The 26,123-nt window shown below is 44.4% G+C and overlaps 1 protein-coding gene across 1 annotated transcript; it reads left to right on the top strand.

Moving 5' to 3' along the window:
- Positions 1-15,224: 15,224 nt before the first annotated feature.
- Positions 15,225-25,643, top strand: PHF5A (PHD finger protein 5A). Its single transcript, XM_077452289.1, has 4 exons — positions 15,225-15,363; positions 18,124-18,147; positions 19,811-19,977; positions 25,453-25,643. Exons 1-4 carry the CDS (start codon positions 15,312-15,314, stop codon positions 25,540-25,542), a joined length of 333 nt encoding a protein of 110 aa, XP_077308415.1. The 5' UTR covers positions 15,225-15,311; the 3' UTR covers positions 25,543-25,643.
- The last annotated feature ends 480 nt before the right edge of the window (positions 25,644-26,123 follow it).

Genomic DNA, 26,123 nt, shown 5'->3' on the forward strand with positions numbered 1-26,123 from the left:
AAAGTTCTTGCAATTGATACTGCCTTGTAAGTGATGGCCTGAACCGAACACTGCTCTGTTGGAACAAACAGTTAAACTGATATGAGTTCCAGCAACTGCAATAGATCTTTCTTCCTTGGTGACCGACTCCTCATGACTGCCCTCAAAAGTTGTGCAGACTGAAGGATTAGTGGCCCATTTAAATGTGTTATAGCCAATATAGCCCACACTCGTGAGATATGCGGGGATAGGCTAAGCCCTGGAGGAAGTGTAGAACAGTTGACACTGGAAGGGCAGTAGGATCAATGTTTCGCCCTACTAAGAAAAAGTAAACTTGTTCCAGAATTAGACCTAGATGTTGTAAGTAGAATGTCTTCTCGCACACAACAAAGTAGAGATCACTCTGGAGTGAAACTGGAGCAACCAGAGTTTTCCATCCTTCCCCTTTAATGCCACTGCTTGCAGCCCCAGTCTGCGTCCTGGTGATCTTCCACCCCAGGTAATATGGGTTTCACCTCTCCCAATAGCATATCGCTGCGAGTTTCATTCTGGAGCTGAATATAGGCAACGGCTGCCCTGTTGCTAAACTGCAGGAGATTGGTCCTCCTTGACTCTGTAGTAATGCCAAAGTGCTAAAAGAGCTGTTTGAACCCCCAGCACATTCAAGATTACCCTCCTTGGCTGGGAAGCCCTGTTTGTCTTGACCGAAAGTCCTTCACAGTGCATTTTCCCAGCTGTCTTGCAGACATTATTCATAGCAATTCTCCAGTCTAAAAGATCCTAATGGACCGAGACTTCCTCAAGGTCTTTCCATCACTGCAGACCACTACTCATACTGAGTAACACGTATTAACTGTGTCCTATCCTGTTTCCTCCGTTACACTAAGAATTCTAGTTGAAATTTGTGCAGGTGCCCCTGAACCCGAGGAATCATCTATATGCATGATGACTTTGTGCCCAGATGACTGAGGCACTGAGAAGCCATCTAACAAGTGGAAGTATTCCTCCTTTAGAAATCTGTTCCCGACTGTCACCACTTCCTCTGATGGAAATAAAACAGAGGAACTAGCAGAGCGTCCCCGGGTACACCGACCATTAGGATGGAGAAAGTTGGCTTTGCTTTTCCTCTAAAGGTGTGAGGATAGGATAGGCATCCTGACGATCCAGCAACAGCCTCCAGCCATGTAGTTATACTGTTTAATGGACTCAGTCTTAAATAGCTCAAAGAGGGCCCCACAGGGTTCAACCTCTTCATAGAGTGGGTCGTAAGGCATAGTAGATGCAGATTGTCTTTGGATTGTGGTCAGAAACCCACACAGGGAGAAAATATAAACTTCAACACAAGCATTAGCATGCTGGGGAATTGAACCAGCAACCCCAGTGCTGCTAGACAGAATTGCCAGCCACTTAGCCAGCAGGCAGCCTCTGCAAAGTAGATTCATGGGGGCCAGACACCTAGGGTATACCACCTGTCCTGGATCCACCCGGACAGTTCGGGTTTTGAATCATGTGTCAGGGTTTCAGTCTACCTGAGACCCGGACATATTACCCAGACCAGGCTGTGGCTCCCCAAGTAACCAAGATAGTCATATACAAACTGTTGCCACTGTAGGCGACTGTTTGGCCTCACTGAAGGGTGATGATGTCAGCAAGGACAATTTGACCACACCCACTAGAGTGCTCTGTGCGTTACATTACTACTCTCCTTGGGGCACCCAAATGTGTTTGTGCAACGCCAACCCGGCAGACTCCCAGACTTCTACAAGAGGACAGCTACACAGGGAAAAGCATCCAGCAAGATGCCACATCTGCACAGACAAGAATGCTGTCTCCTATGGCAACAGTCTCCAATACAAGTGTAACAGTTGCTTCAGGTAATTAAGGCAAGTTCAAAACAGAATATTGTGCCATTCTTATCAATAACAAAAAAACATTTGGCATTACCTGTTAGCTGCATATTTCTCCAGGTAGTGTTTACTCACCATTCTCCTGGCATAGATACTGCCCCACAGGCCCTGCAGAACTCTTGCTGGGGCGCTGGCTCTGGGGAAGAGGAGCAAAGACTTCTTCCTTGGAGCTCTTCTCCTGAGTGGGAGCGCCATCCGGGCTATGCTCCTCATCCACCTTGCCTTGGCCCGGCCCTTTTGAGAGCGTGGGTGTGCGGGGCTGAAGCAAATCAAAGCCAATCCGCATGAGAGGGCACGCTTTTTCCTGAAAACCCACCCTAGTTGTTGAGGGTCTTTATATGAGCGGTAACTGACTTTTGATCTGTGAAGAAATGGGACGGCCAACTGAGGCGAGGATAGCTGAAAAGAGATAGAAGGATCAGGAGTAGATATAGAAGAAAGGATTCCACTTTCCTTTTTTTTTTTTATCTACATATACCTACATGCATATACACACACATACACATATACATACACACACACATATATATATATATATATATATATATATATATATATATATATATATATAATATACACATAGAGCCATGTACAGTGGTGTGAAAAAGTGTTTGCCCCCTTCCTCATTTCCTGTTCCTTTGCATGTTTGTCACACTTAAGTGTTTCGGAACATCAAACCAATTTAAACAATAGTCAAGGACAACACAAGTAAACACAAAATGCAATTTGTAAATGAAGGTGTTTATTATTAAAGGTGAAAAAAAATCCAAACCATCATGGCCCTGTGTGAAAAAGTGATTGCCCCCCTTGTTAAAACATACTATAACTGTGGTTGTCCACACCTGAGTTCAATTTCTCTAGCCACACCCAGGCCTGATTATTGCCAAACCTGTTCACAATCAAGGCATCACTTAAATAGGAGCTGCTTGACACAGTAAGGTCCACCAGAAGATCCTTAAAGGCTACACATCATGCCGAGACCCAAAGAAATTCAGGAACAATTGAGAAAGAAAGTAATTGAGATCTATCAGTCTGGAAAGGGTTATAAAGCCATTTCCAAAGCTTTGGGAATCTAGCGAACCACAGTGAGAGCCATTATCCACAAATGGCGAAGACATGGAACAGTGGTGAACCTTCCCAGGAGTGGCCGGCCGCCCAAAATTACCCCAAGAGCGCAGCGACGACTCATCCAAGAGGTCACAAAAGACCCCACAACAACGTCCAAGGAACTGCAGGCCTCACTTGCCTCAGTTAAGGTCAGCGTTCATGCCTCCACCATCAGGAAAAGACTGGGCAAAAATGGCCTGCATGGCAGAGTTCCAAGGAAAAAACCACTGCTGAGCAAAAAGAACATCAAAGCTCGTCTCAATTTCTCCACAACACATCTTGATGATCCCCAAGACTTTTGGGACAACATTCTGTGGACCGATGAGACAAAAGTGGAACTCTTTGGAAGGTGTGTGTCCAAGTATATCTGGCGTAGAAGGAACACTGCATTTCATAAAAAGAACATTATACCAACAGTAAAATACGGTGGTGGTAGTGTGATGGTCTGGGGCTGTTTTGCTGCTTCAGGACCTGGAAGACTTGCCGTGATAAAAGGAACTATGAATTCTGCTGTCTACCAAGAGATCCTGAAGGAGAATGTCCGACCATCTGTTTGTGTACTCAAGCTGAAACGAACTTGGGTTCTGCAGCAGGACAATGATCCTAAACACACCAGCAAGTCCACCACCGAATGGCTGAAGAAAAACAAAATGAAGACTTTGGAGTGGCCTAGCCAAAGTCCTGACCTGAATCCTATTGAGATTTTGTGGTATGACCTTAAAAAGGCCGTTCATGCTCGAAAACCCTCTAATGTAACTGAATTAGGACAATTCTGCAAAGATGAGTGGGCCAAAATTCCTCCAGGACGCTGTAAAAGCCTCATTGCACGTTATCGCAAACGCTTGGTTGCAGTTGTTGCTGCTAAGGGTGGCCCAACCAGTTATTAGGTTTAGGGGGCAATCACTTTTTCACACAGGGCCATGATGGTTTGGATTTTTTTTCACCTTTAATAATAAACACCTTCATTTACAAATTGCATTTTGTGTTTACTTGTGTTGTCCTTGACTATTGTTTAAATTGGTTTGATGTTCCGAAACACTTAAGTGTGACAAACATGCAAAGGAACAGGAAATGAGGAAGGGGGCAAACACTTTTTCACACCACTGTACTTTGTCTATATATCAGCCTGTTGGTTAACCACTTGCCTACGCATATTTCTTTGTTTCTGTGACAAAATTATGCAAATTATTAATTTTTCTTCATACATTTTGGCCACAATTTATACTGCTACATATCTTTGGTAAAAATAACCCAAATTAGTGGATATTATTTGGTCTTTGTGAAAGTTAGAGAGTCTACAAGCTGTGGTGCGAATCATACAAAATTGATCACATCTGATGTATTGGTGGCCTATCTCACTTCTTGTGACCCGAACAAGCCAGGAAAGTACAAATACCCCCCAAATTACCCCTTTTTGGAAAGTAGACATTCCAGGGTATTTAGTAAGAGGCATGGTGAGCTTTTTGATGTTGTCATTTTTTCCCACAATTCTTTGCAAAATTAAGATTTTTTCTTTTTTTTCTTTTTTTCCACAAAATTGTCATTGTAATAGGTTATTTTTCTCACATGGCATGTGTATACCACAAATGACACCCCCAAAAAATTCTACTACTCCTCCTGAGTATTGCAATACCACATGTGTTGGACTTTTTCACAGCCTGGCCTCATAGAGAAGCCCAACATGCAGGGAGCGCCATCAGGTGTTCTAGGAGCATAAATTACACATCTAACTTGTTGACTACCTATTACACTTTTGAAGGCCCTGGAGCACCAGTACAATGACACGTGACACTGATGACAGATGGCACTGATACGTGGCAATGATGACACTTATACGTGGCACTGATGACAGATGGCACTAATATGTGGCACTGATGACACGTGGCACTAATACATGGCACTGATAACAGATGGCACTTATACGTGGCACTGATGACAGATGGCACTTATACGTGGCACTGATGACACGTGGCACTAATACGTGGCACTGATGACATATGGCACTAATACGTGGCACTGATGACAGATGGCACTAATACGTGGCACTGATGACAGATGGCACTAATACGTGGCACTGATGATGCGTGACACTGATGACAGATGGCACTGATAAGTGGCATTGATGACACGTGACACTGACAACAGATGGCACGTGACACTGACAGGTGGCACTAATGACAAATTGCACTGATACGTGGCACTGATGACAGATGGCACTAATATGTGGCACTGATGACAGATGGCACTATGTGGCACTGATGACACGTGGCACTGATGAAAGATGGCACTTATACGTGGTACTGATGACAGATGGCACTGGGGACAAGTGGCACTGACAACAGGTGGCACTGGGGACAGATAGCACTAACAGGTGGCACTGGGGACAAATAGCACTAACAGGTGGCACTGGGGAGGATGGCACTGGGGAGGATGGCACTGGGCGAGGATGGCACTGGGGCGGATGGTACTGGGGCGGATGGTACTGGGGCGGATGGCACTGGGGGAGGATGGCACTGGGGGAGGATGGCACTGGGGCGGATGGCACTTTTTTTTTACTTTTTTTTTTTCACTTATGGCCGCTGCAGCCGTTCATCTCTCCCCTCTCACACGCTGTCTGTGTGAGGAGGGAGAGCGGCGCTGAGAGATGATCTCATATGTTTACATATGAGATCATCTCTCATTGGATAGGCCGATCGCGCTGTAAACGGCCGCTGTGATTGGCCATTTACAGCGATCTGTGTTTGCCTGTCTCCGGGGGACACGGCAAACACAAAACTTCCCCGATGCGCGCCCGTGGCGGCGCACATTGTTGGAAGTAAACACGAGGGCGTCCAGGGACGGCCTCCCGGACAAGAGCGTCCGCTCTATAGCCGTCATTCGACTATAGGGCGGGCGGGAAGCGGTTAAAGAGACTGAACTTTTCCTATCTCTGCACCTGTGTGACAAGACAAGCCTGTCGTTTTCTTCTGTTTGTTTTTCTGAATAAAGCCTTTTTCATTTTACTGAACTGTCTGAACCGGCCTTTCACCCCTCTGATCCCCTACAATACATACATGTATTTACATACTCCCCCACACACCTACACATATGCATACCCACATTTTTTTTAACTTGTATATACGTATACACACACCTCACATATACATACATACATACCTACACACACATGCAACACCTGCAGAGGACAGCAAGGAATGGGAAAGGTAGTGAAAGACAAAGGAGGAAGGCATAGGTAAAAGATACAGGTGACCTTGTATGGCACAAGGAGCCAAGAGAGCGTAAAGCGCTGCAGATACCAATTTTAAAAGAAAATTTTGTTCCTAAAGAGCAAACACTGCAAGGGCCCCAATAAGACCCACAGAAGGAGCTCCCAGACTATAGCGCATGCAGCCTGAGCGCTGACACTTTGCACTGGGAGAGGCTTGAACACAGCCGAATGCTGCACAGAGGCAGAGGGTGGGACATAGTACTGCTTACTCTTCACTGGTGCATTGAGGTATGAGGAAAAAAGGAAGAATGGGATGAGGCCTAACTAGGCCTTTCATTTATGCTATTCACTGGTCCCGAGGGAATGGTCAAGAGGCGGAGCTCTATCACTAGTATGCTGCCATGGTTTGGCGTCAGGAAATCAATTTGCAAGTGAGAAACGGAAAATTGTCTGTGATTGATGAAGCAAAAAAATACAACTATGTCCCTTTTTTTTTTCTACACAGGATGAGCACAACCAGGAGGAGGCCATGCCCAGTGGTAGAGAGGAGGAGGCCGGGACCAGCGGCAGGCAGGAGGTGGCTGGGCCCAGCAAGAGCCTGACAGAAAGCCAAGTCCCTCCCCTCCGAAATTCCCACCAGAACTGAAGAGGAATCCCTTGCTCTCATTCGTGAGGCAAGTCAATTTCTGAGCCAACCCCCCAATGCTGAAGAGGCCTATGGGACATATTTGGCCTCTAGGTTGCTGGAGAAGGGCCAACGCCAACTGTGTGAGGCTCTTTTTTTTTGAGGCCCTTCAGAAGGGTTTGAGGGGCGAGCTTACAACAAACACACATCTGTATGATGAAGCCCCTACTCCAACTTCTCCTCCTCCTCCTGCCACAAGTCCACCACCAGAGGCACAGCCTCCAAGGAAGGCTGCAGAGAAGCATGGAGGGAAGGCTGCAGGGCAGCATGGAGGGAAGGCTGCACGGAAGAGTCGGAAGTGATTGCCTGGCTTCAATCTGGTCTGACAGAAGACGCAGGCTGTTGTAGTACCACAGCCTGGGGACATAGATGTCATCTGCTGCTGTTCCTGGTCTGTGAGATTCCCGGACCATGTTGTGCTCCCTATTTTATGGACTACGCAGGATCCAAATTTTGTTGGCCACTGACTTGATGTGTGCCCTGGGGGACAAAAGGCTTCACAAACTCCAAAAGTGTCTCCAGTGTTGCCTTCCTCTTTATTTTGTTTTAACCATAATAAATGGACATTTAATTTTCCCCAAAAAATTTAATATGTGTTTTTATTCCAAAACGACAGTTTGTTTGTGAGGTACATGTCAAAAGACGATGGGGGTTATTTACAAAAGGCACATTCAATTTGGAATACAAGTGCAAAGTGCACTTGAAATTGCACAGCAAGTGCACTTGGAAGTGTAGTCGCTGTAAATCTGAGGGTAATATCTGAAATGAGGGGAAGCTCTGCTGATTTTATCATCCAATCATGTGTAAGCTAAAATGCTGTTTTTTGACATTACATTGCATGTGCCCCTCGGATCCACAGCGAATGCACTTCCAAGTGCTCTTTCTGAGCAATTTCAAGTGCAATTTGCACTTGTAGTGCTAAATGAATTTGCCTTTTGTAAATAACCCCCCTATGTCAATTTAACAAGGGACACCAACCTCATTAAGGTTCATAAAAAATACAAGCTAACAATGTGAATGTGGTAACTTGAAACTCCAAAAAAAAAAAATATAAAAAAAAATGGAAACCCCCTAGATTTTTTGGTATTTGAAAATATATATATTGTTGGAATCTAAAATGATAAAAGATGAGTCTAAAAAAGAATTGTAAACATTATTTATGGAGATGTTACTTTTAAAAACTAGAATTTTAGTCATGAGATGAGAATAAATAATGAAGAAAGACGTTTGTGATACGGTAACTCTGTGTGAATATAAGCAGCAAAGCAACTTCATTCTTCTAGCATTATAAAGAAGAAAAGAATGCTCTGTATTAAAAGATCACAGAATTAGCAGCGTGAGGAATGTGCTAGCTTCAATATGAACGCTAGTTTTACCAGACCGAGCGCTTCTGTCCTGTACTTGCTTCTGAGCATATGTCATATTTGGTCCGCCGGACTAGCACACAGACGAACTGATTGTCCACTAGAAAGCCGAGCGGACAATTTTGAAGCAAGTCTTCTTTTTAAGTCCGCCGGACTTTTGGGAAGAAAAAGTCCGCTGGAGCCCACACACGATCAAATTGTGCAGCGGACTCTAGTCCGCTGGTCTAAGTCCACCGGATAATCCAATCGTGTTTACGTGGCATTACTGTTGTCTTTCTACCATCTCGCCCAGTCTGTCCATTCTTCTCTGACATCAAGCCATTTTCGTCCACACAACTGCCGCTCACTGGATATTTATTATTTTTCTGGCCATTCTTTGTAAACCCTAAAGATGGTTGTGTGTGAAAATCCCAGTAGATCAGTTTTTGAAATACTCAGACCAGCCCGTCTGGCACCAATAACCATGCCACGTTCAGAGTCACTTAAATCCCCTTTCTTCCCCATTCTGATGGTCGGTTTGAACTTCAGCAAGTCGTCTTTACCACATCTAGATGCCTTGATTAACAATTTGTGTTACCAAGCAATTAAACAGGTGTACCTAATAAAGTAGCTAGTGAGTATGTGTGTGTGTATGTGTATATATATATATATGTACAGCCCACTTCCGTTGTGATTACACACAGCGGAAGCTGGGTACCCCGATGTCCGTCGGCACAAACCAATCGTTCTGCAAAGGGGCAGGGCGGCGATCCACCTGTGTAAACAAGTCAGATCACCGTTCTGACAGGAGGGAAGAGATGGGACTTGTGTCCCTGCAAAGAAGGGAATACATTTCATCCCTTCCCCTAGTAAAAGAACCTCCCACAGTTTACATAAATACTTGCAAGGCACACATTTAACCCTTTGATCGCCTCTGATGTTAAGCCCTTCCCAGCCAGTGTCATTAGTACAGTGATAGGGCATCATTTTTAACAAAGATCACTGTATTAGTGTCATTGTTCCCCAAAAAGTGTCAGTTAGTGTCAGAATGTCTGCTGCAATATCACAGTCCTGCTATAAGTCACTGATTCCCACCATTACTAGTAAAAAATATATATATATAATTCCATAGTTTGTAAACGTTATAAGATTTGCGCAAACCATTCAATAAACACTTATTGGGATTCTTTTTTTTTACCAAAAATATGTAGAATACATATTGGCCTAAATTGATGAAGACATTTGATTTTTTATTGGATAGGTTTTATAGCAGAAAGTAAAAATATAGTTTTTTTTTCAAAATTGTTGTTTATAGCGCAAACATAAAAACGCAGAGGTGATCAAATACCTCCAAAAGAAAGCTCTATTTGTGGGAAAAAAGGACATACATCTTATTTTGGTATGGTGTCATACGACCATGTAATTGTCAGTTAACCACTTGCCGACCATATAACTTAGATATATGGCGGCAAAGTGGCACGGCCAGATCATGTACCTGTTGCAACACTTCCGGGTCTGGGGCGTGCATGCACGCTGATGGCGGCTCGCTCCCACTGTGATCACACACAGCAGGAGAAGGGTTGCCACTTCATCCCTGTAAAACCCGAACACATTAATTATCCAGGTCCTGAAGCTGATTAAATGCAGATAAGGAACTAAGTGAGTTTAATTACCACCTTAATCAGCCACAGAACTTGTGTAATTAAGATGTGTTTGGTTTTAACCACTTGCTTACTGGGCACTTAAACCCCCCTCAGTCCCAGACCAATTTTCAGCTTTCAGCGCTGATGCACTTTGAATGACAATTGCACGGGCATACAACACTGTACCCAAATGACATTTTTATCATTTTTTTTTCCCACAAATAGAGCTTTCTTTTGGTGGTATTTAATTACAGCTGGGAGTTTTATTTTTTGCTAAACAAACAAAAAAAGATGCAAAAAAAAAAAAAATCATGTTTAATAGTTTGTTATAACATTTTGCAAACAGGTAATTTTTCTCCTTCATTGAAGTGCGCTGATGAGGCGGCACTGATAGGCTGCACTGGTGGGCACTGATAGGCTGCATTGGTGGGCACTGATAGGCTGCATTGGTGGGCACTGATAGGCTGCACTGGTGGGCACTGATAGGCATAGTTAAGGCAGCACTAATAGGCACAGATAAGGCGGCACCGATGGGCACAGATAAGGTGGCACTGATGGGCAAAGATGGGCACAGATAAGATGGCACGGATGGGTGGCACAGATGGGTGGCATGGATGGGTGGCACTAAGGGGCACTGATAGGTACCACTGATAGATGGGACTGATGGGCACTGATAGGTGGCTCTGATAGGTGGCACTGATGGGCGGCACTGCTGGGCACTGATGGGCGGCACTGCTGGGCACAGATATGTGGCACTGGGGTGCAGCACCTTTGTTGAGGCAGATTGTGGGAACTGCTGGGTGGCACTGTGGGCACTGCTGGGTGGCACTGCTGGGTGGCACTGTGGGCACTGCTGGGTGGCACTGTGGGCACTGCTGGGTGGCACTATGGGCACTGCTGGGTGGCACTGACAGGGGGGACACATTTTTTATTTATGTGGCAAAGCAGGGGGCAGGTGGGAACTGGCAGGGGGCAGGTGGGCACTGGCAGGGCTGGCCGTGATCGGGACTGATGTCCCGATCACGGCCGCCGGTGATCGGCTCTTTTTTTTGCTGTCAGCGCGAGGAGGAATAATAGCCGATTACCGGCTCCGTTATATCACATGATCAGCTGTCATTGGCTGACAGCTGATCACGTGATAAGGGGTCGGGATCGACCCCTTGCTCGGATCGGTGATCAGGCGAGTCTCATAGACTCGCCGATCACAGAGCGCGCCGCGCGCGCCCCTCAGGGGGCGCGAATAGGCCGCTCGTGCACGGGACGACGTCAATAGACGTCGTCCTGGCAAAGGAGATCCATGCTGTAGCCGTCATTCGGCTATAGCGCGGGTCTCAACTGGTTAAAGACATGAGGTGGCAACTCTAAGCAGGAGCCCAGCAGTGGGTAATGCAGACTTGATGTCCACCAGCACCCGCTAATTGTTCAGTACACAGGCAGAATGGCGATCTGTCTTCATAAACATGGTAGATCATCATTCTGTCAGTAGGAAAGCTTGGCATTGACCCTGTGTTCCTGCAAAGCAGGGACACAGATCTATGCCTTCCCTTAGTAAAAGCACCTCCCCCATAGTACACAAGCACCTGCTAGGAACACATTGAACCCTTTGATTGCCACTGATATTAACCCCTTCCCAACCAGTGTCATTAGTACAGTGACAGTGCACAGAGCCGCAGACAAAGGGGGATCGCCAGCCATCCTTTATGGGCAGCACAGTGGTGTAGTGGGTAGCACTCTCACCTAGCAGCAAAACGGTCACTGGTTTGAATCACGACCACAATACTACCTTCCTGGAGTTTGCATGTTCTTCATGTGTCTGCATAGGTTTCCTCCGTGTACTCCGGTTTCCTCCCACACTCCAAAGACATGCTGGTAGGTTAATTGGATCTTGTCTAAATTGGCCCTAGAATGTGTGTCCCAAACGCGTCAAGATCCTATGGGGTAAATGGCCGCATATATAAGGATGCAACTCAACTCATCCTATACCAGGCCCGACCCTGCAAGGGCGCCGGAGGCAGAGAGGGGACTGGCAAATTATAGGTACCATACCGATATACCATTCCTGCGCTTTGCACTACAGTGGTTTTAAAAAGCACTTTTCCGAGTCCCATGCCTTAGTGCGGGGAGCTAATGCAGTGAGAGAACTTATTATTAACTTTTGGGAGTAATCTGCAGCCGCCTGTCCAGACCATTACATTAAAGTCCTGGCTGGTCTCGGTGTATTTATATGGAAGAGATTGGAACTTTATTGTCATAGTCTGGACAGGAGGATGCAGATTACTCCCGAAAGTGTTTCAATAGTTCTCTTTCAGCTCCTCTGCCCTGGCTGCCCAACTCAGCGCCCAGGATAAGGGAATAGGAGTAGAGGTTGTCGTTTTTATTCCATTGATTTATTTTAATAAGTCTCTTGAAGTAATATTAGATGCTGCAGCACTAACCACATGGTTGAAGTGACACATCTCAGTTGCATTATTGCTGTGGATTAGTGCATGCATGTGTCGTCCACTGAAGAGTGATCCACAATGGATAATTTTTTAGAGGGTGTTTGCCAGGTGGTAGTGACTTAACATATTGCATCTTAACCCCCTGATTTAATCCCTAAAAACCTGCACTACCTCGCTGCAACTACATTCATTATACAGCGGCCCTCTTCACTGGTACAGGTCATTTTTGGCCATCAAATGTGACATGTGGGGATAACTTTTGTATACCCCATTTGCTGGTTTTGCCTGATATCCCTCCAAACCCCTGGACTCTATATGTTACATACTCCAGACCCCTGCATTCCATGCATTACCCACTCCTGACCCCTGAACTATGCGCGTTACCCATCCCTGACCCCTGAACTATTCACGTTACCCACTCCTGAGCCCTGAACTATTCACGTTACCCACTCCAGAGCCCTGAACTATTCACGTTACCCACTCCTGACCCCTGGACTATTCACGTTACCCACTCCTGACCCCTGGACTATTCACGTTACCCACTCCTGACCCCTGAACTATTCACGTTACCCACTCCTGACCCCTGGACTATTCACGTTACCCACTCCTGACCCCTGAACTATTCACGTTACCCACTCCTGACCCCTGGACTATTCACGTTACCCACTCCTGACCCCTGGACTATTCACGTTACCCACTCCTGACCCCTGGACTATTCATGCTACCCACTCCTGACCCCTGAACTATTCACATTACCCACTCCTGACCCCTGAACTATTCATGTTACCCGCTCCTGACCCCTGAACTATTCACATTACCCACTCCTGACCCCTGAACTATTCATGTTACCCGCTCCTGACCCCTGAACTATATAACGTTACCCACTCCTGACCTCTGGACTCTGCATGTTACATACTCCAGACCCCTGCATTCTATTCATTACCCATTCCTGACCCCTGAACTATGAACGTTTCCCACTCCTGACCCCTGAACTATTCACATTACCCACTCCTGTCCCCTGAACTATTCACGTTACCCACTACTGACCCCTAAACTATTCATGTTAGTCACTCCTGACCCCTAAACTATTCACTTTACCCACTCATGACCTGTGCACTCTGTATGATACATACTCCAGACCTCTGCATTCTATGCATTACCCACTCCTGACCCTTGAACTATGCATGAGTACTCTGCAAGGTATTCACTCCTGACCACTGGCCATGTACATTACCCATTCCTGACCAATGAATCATGTGCACACTGTACAGTACATACTCATTAAACCCGCACTCTGTTCATTACATCTTCTTGACACCTGATTTTTGCAAACTATATACACCTCATCTGCACTCTGTGTGTTAAATACATTTGAGCACTGTGCTCTGTACTTGTTTTTAGCCCTACTGTTAGTGCAAATTTGACACACCCACATTTCTCCATTGCACACAGTCCACGCCATCTCCTTCTTCTCCACTGGCTGCCTGTGGGCTAGAGGGAGGGGTTCTTAAGCTCAGGCCCTGACCCTGTCATGTGGGGGGGGGGGGGGTTGCGAGGTAGGCTGTATGGGGCCCCATGATTTCTAACAGCAGCCCGGACAGTGTATATTTTTTAGCACTGATCGCTGTAGTAGTGTGACTGGTCCCCAAAAAGTGTTAAAAGTGTCTTTTAGTATTCAATTTGTCCCTCGCAATATCACAGTCCCACTATAAGTCACTGATAGCCGCCATTAATAGTAAAAAAACAAAAAAGAATATCCCATAGTTTGTAGACACTATAACTTTTGAGCAAACCAATCAATATACGTTTATTGTAAATTTTTCTTACCAAAAATATGTAGCAGAATACATATTGGTCTAAATTGATAAAGAAATTAAATTTTTTCCATTTTTTATTGGATATGTTTTATAGCAGAAAGTAAAAATATTGTTGGTCGTTTTTTGTTTATAGTACAAAAAAAAAACGCAGAGATGCTCACATACCACCAAAAGAAAGCTCTATTTGTGGGGAAAAGGACATACACTTTATTTGGGTACAGTGTTGCACCACCGCGCAATTGTCAAAGTAACGCAGTAAATCTTCCAGAGGGCAAGTAATGCTGTGCAGTAGGGCAAAAAATGACCTGGTCGTGGGGGGGTAAATCTTGTGGAGGTGAAGTGGGTAATATGAAACAAATAAAGTTTTTAGAGGGGGAAAAAAAAAAATAGAAAGTGGAAGTCCATATTTGTCCAATCAAGTGAAAGAACAGTCTCCTGCGTACACGCATTCAGGTCACTACATACTCGCTGGCCAATAAAACCATCTCAGATGTGAGCGGCCTGGGATGAGACCGCTGCTCGGATAGCTCTAATGCTGCGTACACATGACCGGACTTTCCGGCAGACTAGGTCCAACGGAATCAGACTATCCAATCGTGTGTGTGCTAATTCGATCATTTTTCATTAAAAAAAAAAATCAGGTGGACCTAGAAATACAACGTTTCAAATCTGTCCGCAAGGGCAGCTACTGGCTACTGAACTTCCTTTTCTAGTCCAGTCGTACGTCATCACGTTAAAACCAAACGGCCTTTCGAACGGACTTAGTCGGTTTGTGTGTGCCCAAGTCTGTTCGTTCAGAAAGTCCAGTCAGAACTCCGCCTAAAGTCTTCCGGAAAAGTCCGGTCGCGTGTACGCAGCATTAGGGTTCCTCCTAGTTATATCCAGAGAAGGTGCGGTGTGGCGCCTGTAGCTTCGAAGTGGTTAACGGTGATTATACAGGAGCCTCACCACATAACTTTTTAATTAGAGCGTTTGTTGTGATAATATGAAACAAATAAAGTTTTTAGAGAGGAGAAAAAAAGAAATAGAAAACGGAAGTCAATTTGTGTCCAATCAAGTGAAAGAACAGTCTCCCGTGCACACGCATTGAGGTCACTACCTACTCGGCAGCCAATCAGTAGATAATGTTATAGCGAGGCTTGGAACGCGCACGTTGGTATTGCGAGTGACAGTGAAGGAAGATGGCGAAGCATCACCCAGATTTGATCTTTTGCAGGAAACAAGCCGGTGTGGGTGAGTTTTTCTGGGACCGGGAGTGAGATGTGGGCGGCCTGGGATGAGTCTGCTGCTGGGGTGGCTCTTAGGGTTGTAGGCGGAGAAGGTGCTTTGATATCCGCGTGGCGTCTGTAGCTTCCCAATCACAATGAATGTAGCTCACTTGTTCCGTGTGATTGAATAGAATTGAATGCTTTGGCCGCCATCACATGTGTGGGCACAGTGGTGGGTTTAGTGGTCCTTTGGTCCCTGGTTGTGTACAGTTGATGGCTGTGTTTATGCACCTAGGAGGTGTAGTCAACCTGTTTTATATCAATGGCAGGCAGATGGTTGCACATATCCCCACACCTATCCCTACGTGTGCATCCAGCATGGTCTGTAATACAGGGCGCACGGGCGCTGGATGCATGGATTCCAGTCGTGATTTATTTTTTTCCATGTGATTAGAGTCAGGGGTTCTAATCGGCTTTAAAAAGGATGGGCTCAGGGGTCAAAGGACTGCTCCCCCCCCCCCCCCCTGCCCACCCAGTTGTGCGACAATAGCGAATTAGTATTTGCTGTTGTCACACTGATTCTCCTCCTGGCCAATCGGGGCCTGTTTCCTGATTTTGGCCGAAAGGAGTAGTGCTCCAATTTGGCCAGGGAGTAGGGGGGAGGAGATGCACGGCAGAAGCTGTCGCCCGGAGTAAATCGCTGCCTGCGCTATTGATGGGGGGGGGGGGGGCAGAGCTGGGGGTGGGTGGCTGCACTGTTAGCCCCCCCCCCCCCCTTCTCAAAATTTGCAGCCACTATGTACATCCTCGCAGGACCAAATTGCATTGTGAGCCGTGCGTTAGTCCCGCACGGATGTACCACCAAGATTGTGTGTGGTGATCTGTGCAGCCGTCTGCTGGTCATTGATCAAAACAGGCTGACCCCACAGACCAGCTGTCCTTCTGAGGTGTATAAAGGTGGCTCTCTGCACAGCTGTACTGATCAGAAAGACCAGTTCACACTACATGCAGTCCTGTGTGTTTTGTTTTCTGCATCCAAAACGCATGGAAAGTAGGTTATATGGTTTTAATGGCATAGATCACAGCAGTGCATTCCAGTTCCAGAAAAAAAGTAGAACATGCTGCATTTTTCCTACACTGGACATGGTGACTGTACTGGAACGATGTAAAAAAGGATCAAACATGCACCTAAACACACACGTCCTTATTTAAGGTTAAGACGAGAGAGGAAGCCACGAACTGGAACGTATCGAAAAATGTGCATGCAGAAAAGCATCTGGAACACATCCAGACTGCATTTCTATGGTGTGAACTAGGCCTGAGCCCATGTTAATGAGGGCAAATAAAATACTCTTCAAATCTGGTGTGAAATGCGCTGTATCTGTGTCTGCTGACCTCTAGAATCTGTTTGAAAGGACGCTACAACCTGTAGAATATCTGCGAGGCAGTTGCATTGTCGCTGTAGGACAGGAAGTAGAACTGCAGAACACTTCCCTTCTCCACATGAATGGCAGTAATAGGTAGCAGCTGTACATACATTCCAGCAGTACCTACATATTGGGTGTATGCCTGAAATTCTGTTTGGGGCATACAACCCCTTACATGGGTAACACTCGGCTGTGCATAGCGCTACAGGATATGCTTGCCTGGTATTGATTTTCACAGGCAGCTGGTAGCGGGCTTTATACCCCACCTGTGCCTCCAGGACACAGCCTCCCCCCCCCCTTGTTTTTTTTTATTTTTAATGCTGTGGCCCAACATGCCTGTGCATGAGACCTTCTAATAACACCAAAATTATACTTCTGGTTCTTTACAAGTGAGCTAATTAATTTCCCCCCACGGTGCTTAAAATGCGCTGCCTTTGCAATCTGCTTTGGGTGCCAATGTCTGGTGTTTTTTTTTTTTTTAAGCTCCTAGTCTGCACAAAGCCTTAGTTGCTGTTATTTCTGCAGTTGCTAAAAGCAAAGGGTTAATGTACTTTTATTATAATAAAACAGGCTTTATGTAGCGCCAACAGTTTGCGCATCGCTTTACAATGTAGAGGGGGGGCAGCACAATTGCCATACAGTTCAATACAGGAGGGCCCTGCTAGTGGAACTCGCATTCTAAATGGAGGGAGGAGGTGGTACAAAAGGTAATACTTTTACCTCACAAATGCCTTTCAATTTTGATGTTGTTTTCGAGGGTTAGAGAGTTTTGTTACTAAACCCAGGACCCTGGTCTCCCCCAGAACATGGAAATGCAATTCTTTTAGTAAATAGAAACTATAAACCTTTTCTAATTAGCAGTATATAGCAGTCTTGTGCCTGGTAAAGCCTGTAGGAGGCGTTTTCATACTGCACTGGCTGTCCTATTAGGATGCAGGACCCCTGACCCTATGACTGGACAGGCTGCTTGGCCCTGTGCTGATCACATGCGCACTCCCAAGAAGAAAAAAGCTCTCTAGCAATACACACCCAAACTGAGCATGTGCAGCCTGACTCCTGTAACTCTGTCTAATCCAGACATGTTTTGGGGGCAATGCAAGATGCAGAGCATCTGCATACAGGATCAAACAGCCCTTTTACACATTGTGAGTATTAACCCTTTAGGTTCCACAGTGAGTTTAACAAGCATGCTTTACTGCATGCACAGACTGATTTTACTGTTGCGGGTTTAGTAACCCTTTAAAACAAAAATGAATAAACGGTTTCAGGGAGAAGAGTTTGATTGAAGAACTCTATTTTATGGGTTGATAAATGCTGTATAATCCTAGACTAACATTTTGTGTTCTTTGCTTTTTCAGCGATTGGAAGATTGTGTGAGAAATGTAAGTACTGTAGTCAATTCTCTCTGACATATGCAAATTGTACACTATACAAGAGGGTCTTTCTGCCAAACTGGTCAGTTATTGTATTTCCTCAACTCCCAAAGAGATGGATTAGGCTATTACAAGATAACTTTGCGACTTTAGCTGTACATATATTATCCCATAGAGAATATCAACCTTATCAATGTATGAGGCCCAGGAGTTACTACAAATACTGAGCCCCATAAAATATATCATACAGTGATATTTTGTATGATGCCTCCACTGCTTCACTACCATGCCTAAATAATGTCATACATGAGTAACTGCGCAGTATTGTAAAATAACGCTATATAATGAGATTCAGTCTCAAAAACTGCCTTGTGTATTGTGAACTATATTTGCTGTGCTGTCTTGACAGTCACAGTATAGTGTTTTGCAACACTATATTTCTCCTGCATTGCATTTGTGAGCCAGTGTATCTGTGTATTTGGTACAACGCGTAGCCCTATACATGGCATGTGTTTTGTGCCTATGAACTATTTGTTCTATTTTTTGTATCCAGTACCACAGTATAAATCATGCAATATAAACATGACATTATCAGTGTTGCTCAAATTGTGTGGCCCGTCACATTTGCGAGTGTGCCGCTGGGAGCTGTCACTGTAACAATTCTGCCGGGGCACAGCTACGGCTGCATTCTGAGAGTTAGTCTGTGCTCAAGCTCAGCGGAAACTACAACTCCTGGAGTCTTGGAGGCAAGGTGCGCAAAGGAGGCCATGGTGTGCAAGGACCTGCTGAGCTGTCAGGTGACAGACCCTGACACCCCCAGCTAGCTGCCCCCCCACATCCCATCTCTCCCACTTTCCTCAAACACCTCCATTTGCCCTGCCCCAGTGATCAGGCTGCACTGATGGGCACTGGTGAGGCTGCATTGCAAAATTTTTTACATCTTTTTGGTGTGCCGCAAGACAAAAGTTTGAGAAACACTGTTCTATATGGATGTGATAGTTTATGTTGATGCAGAGGTTTAAGTCTTTCGTGTAATGTGCATACACTGCTGCACTTGTGTTGTGCATTGTTGCCGCTAGCGAGAAATGTCACCCTTTACCTGTTATACTGGGTTCTCTTTAAAAAAAAAAAAAAAAAAAATAATAAAAAAATATATGCAGATTTGGCATTGCCTATCGGTGATCTGCTGTTCAGGTGTCGCAGCCTGTGTCCCACATCGCCAGCTTGATCTCCTCAGCCAGTTGCCTCTTCTGAGTTAAAGAAGCCCAGCCCCTGATTATGCAGCGTGGCTCCACCCCCGACCCAACACTTGCCACACTGACAGTTTTATCAACCTGCAATCCTGTGATCTAGGCCTGTGACCAAATTTTTAAAAGAAAAACTATTCAGCCTGGCTAAGAACATTAGATGCACCTTCAAAGCAAAACTATATTTAATTTATTGCTAGCAGGACAGGATAGGTTTTTTCTTTTTATTTTTTATTTTTTTATTATAATGCTGCAATCCTTTGTCATGATTGGGAAAAACCTTAAACGGCCAATACTTTTCACTGTGATACTTTTTTTAGAATTTTTTTTTTAAATATTTGTATGATAATGCTATATGCTTCATCTGAACAATGTTTTCTAAATTTTAAAAGTTGAATTTCTTTTTTATTTACATTTCTGTGTAGGTGATGGAAAATGTGTAATATGTGACTCCTATGTACGTCCCTGTACGCTAGTACGCATATGTGATGAGTGTAATTATGGATCTTACCAAGGACGTTGTGTGATTTGTGGTGGCCCCGGCGTGTCAGATGCTTACTACTGCAAGGAGTGCACCATTCAAGAGAAAGATGTAAGCAATTCAGCAGAGAACAAGGAGTTTTGGTTTATTACATGCTTACTGTGCAGTTTAAAGGCTAACTTCATAATTCTCTTCCCCATGTACCAATATACCATTGCTGTACATCTGTTGCAGAAAATAAACAGCTGTCCCTATGTTTTGGAGCAGGTGTCGCCTCAACCTCTGCTTTCTTCTATAAAATAACTCCTCCATGACCTGTCCTTTGGGACAGCAGAACAGTTAGATCATAGGAGCATGGTGTCATTCAAATACATCAGCCGCTGTATTTCTCACTCTATGTCCCGCACACTTCTGTAGTTATGATTCTCCAATGCAGTCATTTCAGTGGGCACCTTTCTCCCTCCATACACAGCCACTGTCCTCCTTTTTCTGAGATCATTTTTGTGCCACTCCTTGTCTTTGCACAGACCGTTCACTTAGAGTGTGCACACTGAGGCAGGAGAAGTAACTGAGCAATCGCATAATAGCAGCAACAACTATGTAGGCAAGGGCCTACCTGATTGGATTCAGAGTGCTTGGATAGATGGGTTTGTCCTCCATAGTTTTGGTAAATATAAAAGGGATTTGTACAGATTGTTTAGTGTATGGCCACTTTTTATACACCACCTAGTTTGCATGTTATGCTGGTTAGGTGTTCCACATTAAAATTTCTGTTGTGACGACCATGTTTAGTCCCCTTGCACACAAGGTGTTTAGCAGATTTGGGACTCATTCAGATGGGCACTGAGGCCGGATGCAGTGGCTGCACAGACAGTCGCATGTAAAATTTTGATATGCGTCTGTTGCCTTTTTGCACCTGCTTCCACTTCTATAGGTTTCCTGCATGCAGCTCAAAGGTGGCCAAACTGCACAGTGGGGCAGTGGGAGGGTCTTAAAGGGGTAATGTTAAACACTAGGATGGTTTTACAGTGAGGCTTTCGCTTTCTGGAGCACGTGAAAAAAAAAATGGTGTTGCAATTGGTGCCATTAATTATTAGCAACACCCCAAATGCGACAAAACGAGCAGTAAAAACGTGCAAGCCACAACTTGCCAAAATGCTGCATGAGCTACTTTGCTGCATTTGTTGCGCATAGGGCAGCCCATTGCAATCAATATGCTGTCCTATGACATCACAGGAAAGGCACGCCAAAGACGTGTGCTCCCACTATGCTAGGTGTTAATGGGACTTGAAAGTTAAATTGGTCTGTTCACAGCCTCCCCTCTCCCCTTCCTGAGCTTCATTACAAAAACGACCGCTGAATGTCTCCACTCACTCCCTTCCATGTATTTGCATAAAGCTGGCTGTACATTATACAATATGGTTGTAAAATTTCCTTTACATTTACCAAAACTATAATGGAAGGACACACCTGAACAATCCTTTCAGTTTGTATCAAATCCAACAGGTCCTTTCACTACATATTTTGATGCTAGATCTAAAGGAGATTGTACAATCAGATTGTATAGCGTAGGGCCACCTCAAAGGGGGAAGTAGGAAAATGTTGGTAATAAGAGGTGATACAGAAAAGAGGGAGGTGTTGGCCAGAGAGAAAAACGCACTCTATCTTGTAAGGCAGTGAATGATGGGATATGGCATTTCCTGGATTGTCACAATGTTGCAGGAAGTTGGGGGAATAAGTGCGAGATGAGCACATTAGGATGGCCTGGGCAGAAAAGGCGTCTATTCTGGAAAGTGAAATTCTGCACTTGTTTTACTTAATATCCTTGTCTCTTCTCAGAAAACATCTTGCAGGTGCAGTTGAACCTCACACAATCTTTGTCCATTCACAGAGCACTTTGAAATCGACAAATAATTGGCATCCATCATTTGTTAATCCATTGTTGTTCATCCAATATCAGACTTTGGCTTGATGAATTTTTATTAACAGAATATTTTAAAAAGACAAATGAAAATGGTATGGACAAACATGATGGGATTCTTAACTTGATGTATAACAACCACCTTTAGAGGCGGTTACTGCAAACAAGTGGCTTCTGTTGGTCTTAAAGAGATTGTAAAGGCAGAAGGGTGTGGTGTGTTTTTTTTTTTTTATCTTAATACGGTCTATGAATTAAGATGAAAGGCCTGTGTGCAGCAGCCACTTTAACACTTACCTGAGGTATCTCTCTATCCAGTGATGTCCACGAATGTTTTGGCCATCCGAGATTCTCCCTCCTGATTGGCTGAGACACAGCAGCAGCGCCATTGGCTACTAGCCAATCAGGGGAGATAGGGGCTGGGGCCCCATGTCTGAACACAGGGAGCTGTGACTCGGCTTGGGTGCTCCCATAGCAAGCTGCTTGCTGTGGGGGCACTGAACAGGAGGGAGGGACCCAAGAAGAGGAGGGTTGGGGCTGCTCTGTGCAAATCCACTTCAACAAAGCAGTGCCTGTTGTTTTTATAGGAAAATAAAATCACAATACGAGCAGCGAGCTCGTCCACGTCACTTCCGGTATCCTAGTGTGATGTGGACAAGCTCACTGCTCGTTTTTGTTTTACCAGTTTTGCTATTATTGAATGCGAGTACCTGTTTTATTATCAATAAACCCTCTTATGAAATGACTACACTATTGGAGCATTCCTCTTGTCCCCCATATCCATCCATGTCACGTTCTATGAGGTTCACCCGCTCCAGTGAGTTTAAAAGGGAACCCTGACTGTGAATAGGACATACACGCCAGCAGAGCTGGAGAGGATATTTTGGGACGTGTACAAGGGGACATGCAACGCTTCCATCCATTAAAGATACATTTACATGTGGTTACCTTGCAGCAGTAAGGTAAGGAGACACCTATAAACCTAGAGGATAAGAAGCCACATGTCACCAGAAGCCCTCTGCCACCAGCACTTCAACATAGAAAGTGATCACCAGCACTTTATATTCGTTTATTGATATACAGCCAATATCAATGCTGCACCATACTATAAATCTGGAAAAGGAACTTTTTCACGGACACATTTATTCACCTTGATTTATCATTTTTATATTTCATTTGATTTTTATCTTTTATTTTGGATTATCTCACCGTATCAGTTCACGATCACTGTGACTTGCTCTCATTGGCCTATTTAGGATCAACAATGACCTATGTGTGATCTATGCACTTTACTACATGCTAAAGCTTATATGTGTCAATTCGCATGCACTTTATCTTGTGTTGAAGTTTACGTGCATTGCCTTTTTATCAGTGTGTTTTTAGTGTATTTACCTCAGAGCACTCTTTGCACTTCTATTAATTATACAGCGCAGCACTACTTTTACTCTCTGTTCACTTGGGTTTTGGCTTTTCCCTCCATGTTTGCAGCAGTATTTGCTTTATTCGTTTTGGCTGGTGCAGGGATATATTTTTTTATCTTATTCTCAATACCTTGTCTTACCCTTACCCTTTGCATCCCGGTCAGAATATCTTGCTGAGATGTTGATTAGTCGTCTAGTTTTATCATTGGCTTCTTACGGGATCCTGGGAAGAGGGGGGAGGTGGGAGGTATAAGGAAGGGAATAGATAATGGCCCAGCAGTACTCTAAATATTCATTAGCAGTTCTAGGGAGAATTACTGTCCTGAGGGTCAGATGACAGGCGAGGCGCTTCGCTGAGATGGCCTTTTAGATTGAGACCATATAGGCGACAGCTGGCAGATATCAAAAAGTTGGCGTTTCAAGTTGGATGGATTCCTGGAAATTCAAGCTTGGTAGAACTTCTCTCCTTGAAGACTGGAGAAAGAGAGAGCAAGTCTTGCTCTTATGTGTGAAATGGGGAAAGCCCAGCAGTATTTGATGTTTTGGTTCAGTAATTGAGTAAGGTTTTTCAAGATCGCTTCTGGATTGTGGCTGGGGCTATGTCAGCAAGGCGTTTGTTAGTAATGCCAATTTCTCCATGGAAATACTATTACATCTCTCGGTAAACCATCCGATCTAGGATCAATCAAAGCATGATGGACCCTATCTCCATCTGGTGGGCTGAGACTTTGGGTATTGGGTCTTTTATCAGCGTGTGTACCATCCCCTCAAGGTCTGTGATGGCTTCTGTGAACTCTCTTATGTGAAAATTGTATCTCCTTGACCTATTTTCCAAAAAAATTCTGTTTTTTAGCTTTGGCTTGTTTGTATGTCAATGATCATGTTGGAGATTTTTGATTCACACTGTTTATTTTAATTTCAGCTGTGGATGATTTTACCCCCTTCATGACCAGGCCATATTTTTGCTATTCAGCACTACGCTACTTTTAAAGTTGATGTAAAGCCTCTCCTATACCCAGTAAAGTGATTAGCCTCCGATGATACACAGATTAAACAAATCTCCCTACATATGTTTTTTTACATGTATATCTGCTGTCTTTCCCTACTCCTTGGAAAGTGCAGATTGTTAGAAATCGTTCTTCCTCTTCCAGCAGTGGGTGTGGCGTCTGGCTTGCACTGTGTGAGAGCTGATTGCAAGAAAGGCACCCCACCCTCCACATATTCAGAGGAAGGAAGGAACATGCAGAACTGTAGTCAGAGGTAGATAAGCAGTGAGCTTTTCTATTCAAAGCTCCCTCTCCAACACAAACTTTCAGCTGCTGTTATCTCCTGTGTCAGAACTTCTCTCTGCAGATGAGAGGAAGAAAGTGCCAGAAAGAAACAGCACTTAGAGCTTTGAAGAGAGAGATAAGTAAACACTGAAGACATATGTGCTTGGGTCCAATTTCATGAATGGGCTTTACAACCACTTCATACACACACATGAATAAAGCCCTTTTAAGACTAATCTAGCTTCTAGCACAGTACTGTACCTTTCCAGCTTCCTCATTCAGCTGGTTACTGCACTGTAGGGGGAAGCAGAGAGCACAGCACACTCCCCTGCACTTTACTTTAACTTTTGAAGCTGACGGAGCTTCTCACAGTGCAGGGGATCGGGCTCATCTGACAGTCCTGATCCCGCGGCACGCTGATTGAGAGAGCCAGGCCGGCCATTCAAAACCGGGCCGCGATTGGCCCGCGGGCCAGACTTTGGACATGCCTGATTTAGGCCAATAGGTAATCTGCTACACATTTTTGGTTAAACAAAATCCCAATAAGCATATATTGATTTGCGCAAAAGTTATAGGGTCTACAAACTCTGGGATCGCTTTGTGTGTGACTAATGTATTGGTGTCGTCGGTCCCTAAAAAGGATCAGTGCTAAAAAAAAAGGCACTGTCACTCTACTAATGACACTGGCAGGGTAGGAGTTAACATTAGGGGTGATTAAAGGGTTAAATATGTTCCCTGGTAGTGCTTGCTAATTGTGTGGGGGATGCTTTGACTGGGGGGAAGACAGAGATCCATGTTCCTGCTTGGCAAAAACACAAGATCTCCATCTTCCTCTCTGACATGACGCCGTCCTGCCTCTCTGACCCGCTGATTAGCTCCCGCTGTGTCCAAACTATGATATCATTTGCTCTTTGCTTTGTCACATTTTGTAATGTCCATTATTTATTATTTTTTTTTATTTTTTTTTATTTTTCAGAGGGATGGTTGTCCTAAAATTGTGAATTTGGGCAGTTCCAAAACAGATCTCTTCTATGAAAGAAAGAAGTACGGATTTAAGAAGAGGTAGTCCAAAAGCTGAATCACTATCACCGTAGCGTTTTTAAGTTTTGTGGGAACCGTGCCTATATTGTGTATTGAATGGGGTCAATAAAATGTTTTTACAACAAATTGCTTTCTGGTGCACCTTTACTTGCATGCAAAATGTTCAAAAATATTTTAATAAAAAAAAAAAAATTACTGGCGGGGGATATATATATCTCTATATCCCTTAGAATTCTTTCAGTCACTGCACCAGGAAAATCTGTTGCTGCTACAGTGCCAGGCTGTAAAGTAACATAAGTTAAAACTGCCTGGATTTGTGTAAAATGTTACTGAAACTTGGACAAATGCTTGCAGTTAATTCTGGAGGCAACTACTGCCAGTGTTGTAAAGCCCTTAAATTCCTCACCATTTTTTTTGACAGCAATTGTTTTATTTTTCTGAATTGTTTTGCTAAAACAAAAATTACTTCACCCCCAATTTTTTGAAAGCGGAGGCCCTGTAGAAAGAAATGGCAGCAGTTGGAACTTTTTTTGTCACATAATATTTGCGTAACTTTTTTAAACATGTTTTTCAGACCAAAAATATACTAAAACTAAATATGGTAAA

This window comes from Lithobates pipiens, unplaced genomic scaffold (genome assembly GCF_037356315.1).
Source record: "Lithobates pipiens isolate NorthernLeopardFrog02 unplaced genomic scaffold, aLitPip1_a1.2 Scaffold_23, whole genome shotgun sequence".
Taxonomy (NCBI): domain Eukaryota; kingdom Metazoa; phylum Chordata; class Amphibia; order Anura; family Ranidae; genus Lithobates; species Lithobates pipiens.

What these genes read in the sequence shown, in the direction of transcription:
- PHF5A (XM_077452289.1), top strand. Translation starts at nt 15,312, where the DNA reads ATGGCGAAGCATCACCCAGATTTGATCTTTTGCAGGAAACAAGCCGGT. An exon ending in CAGGAAACAAGCCGGTGTGG is followed by an intron (nt 15,364 to 18,123) that starts GTGAGTTTTTCT and finishes TTGCTTTTTCAG; the next exon opens with CGATTGGAAGATTGTGTGAG. An exon ending in TGGAAGATTGTGTGAGAAAT is followed by an intron (nt 18,148 to 19,810) that starts GTAAGTACTGTA and finishes ATTTCTGTGTAG; the next exon opens with GTGATGGAAAATGTGTAATA.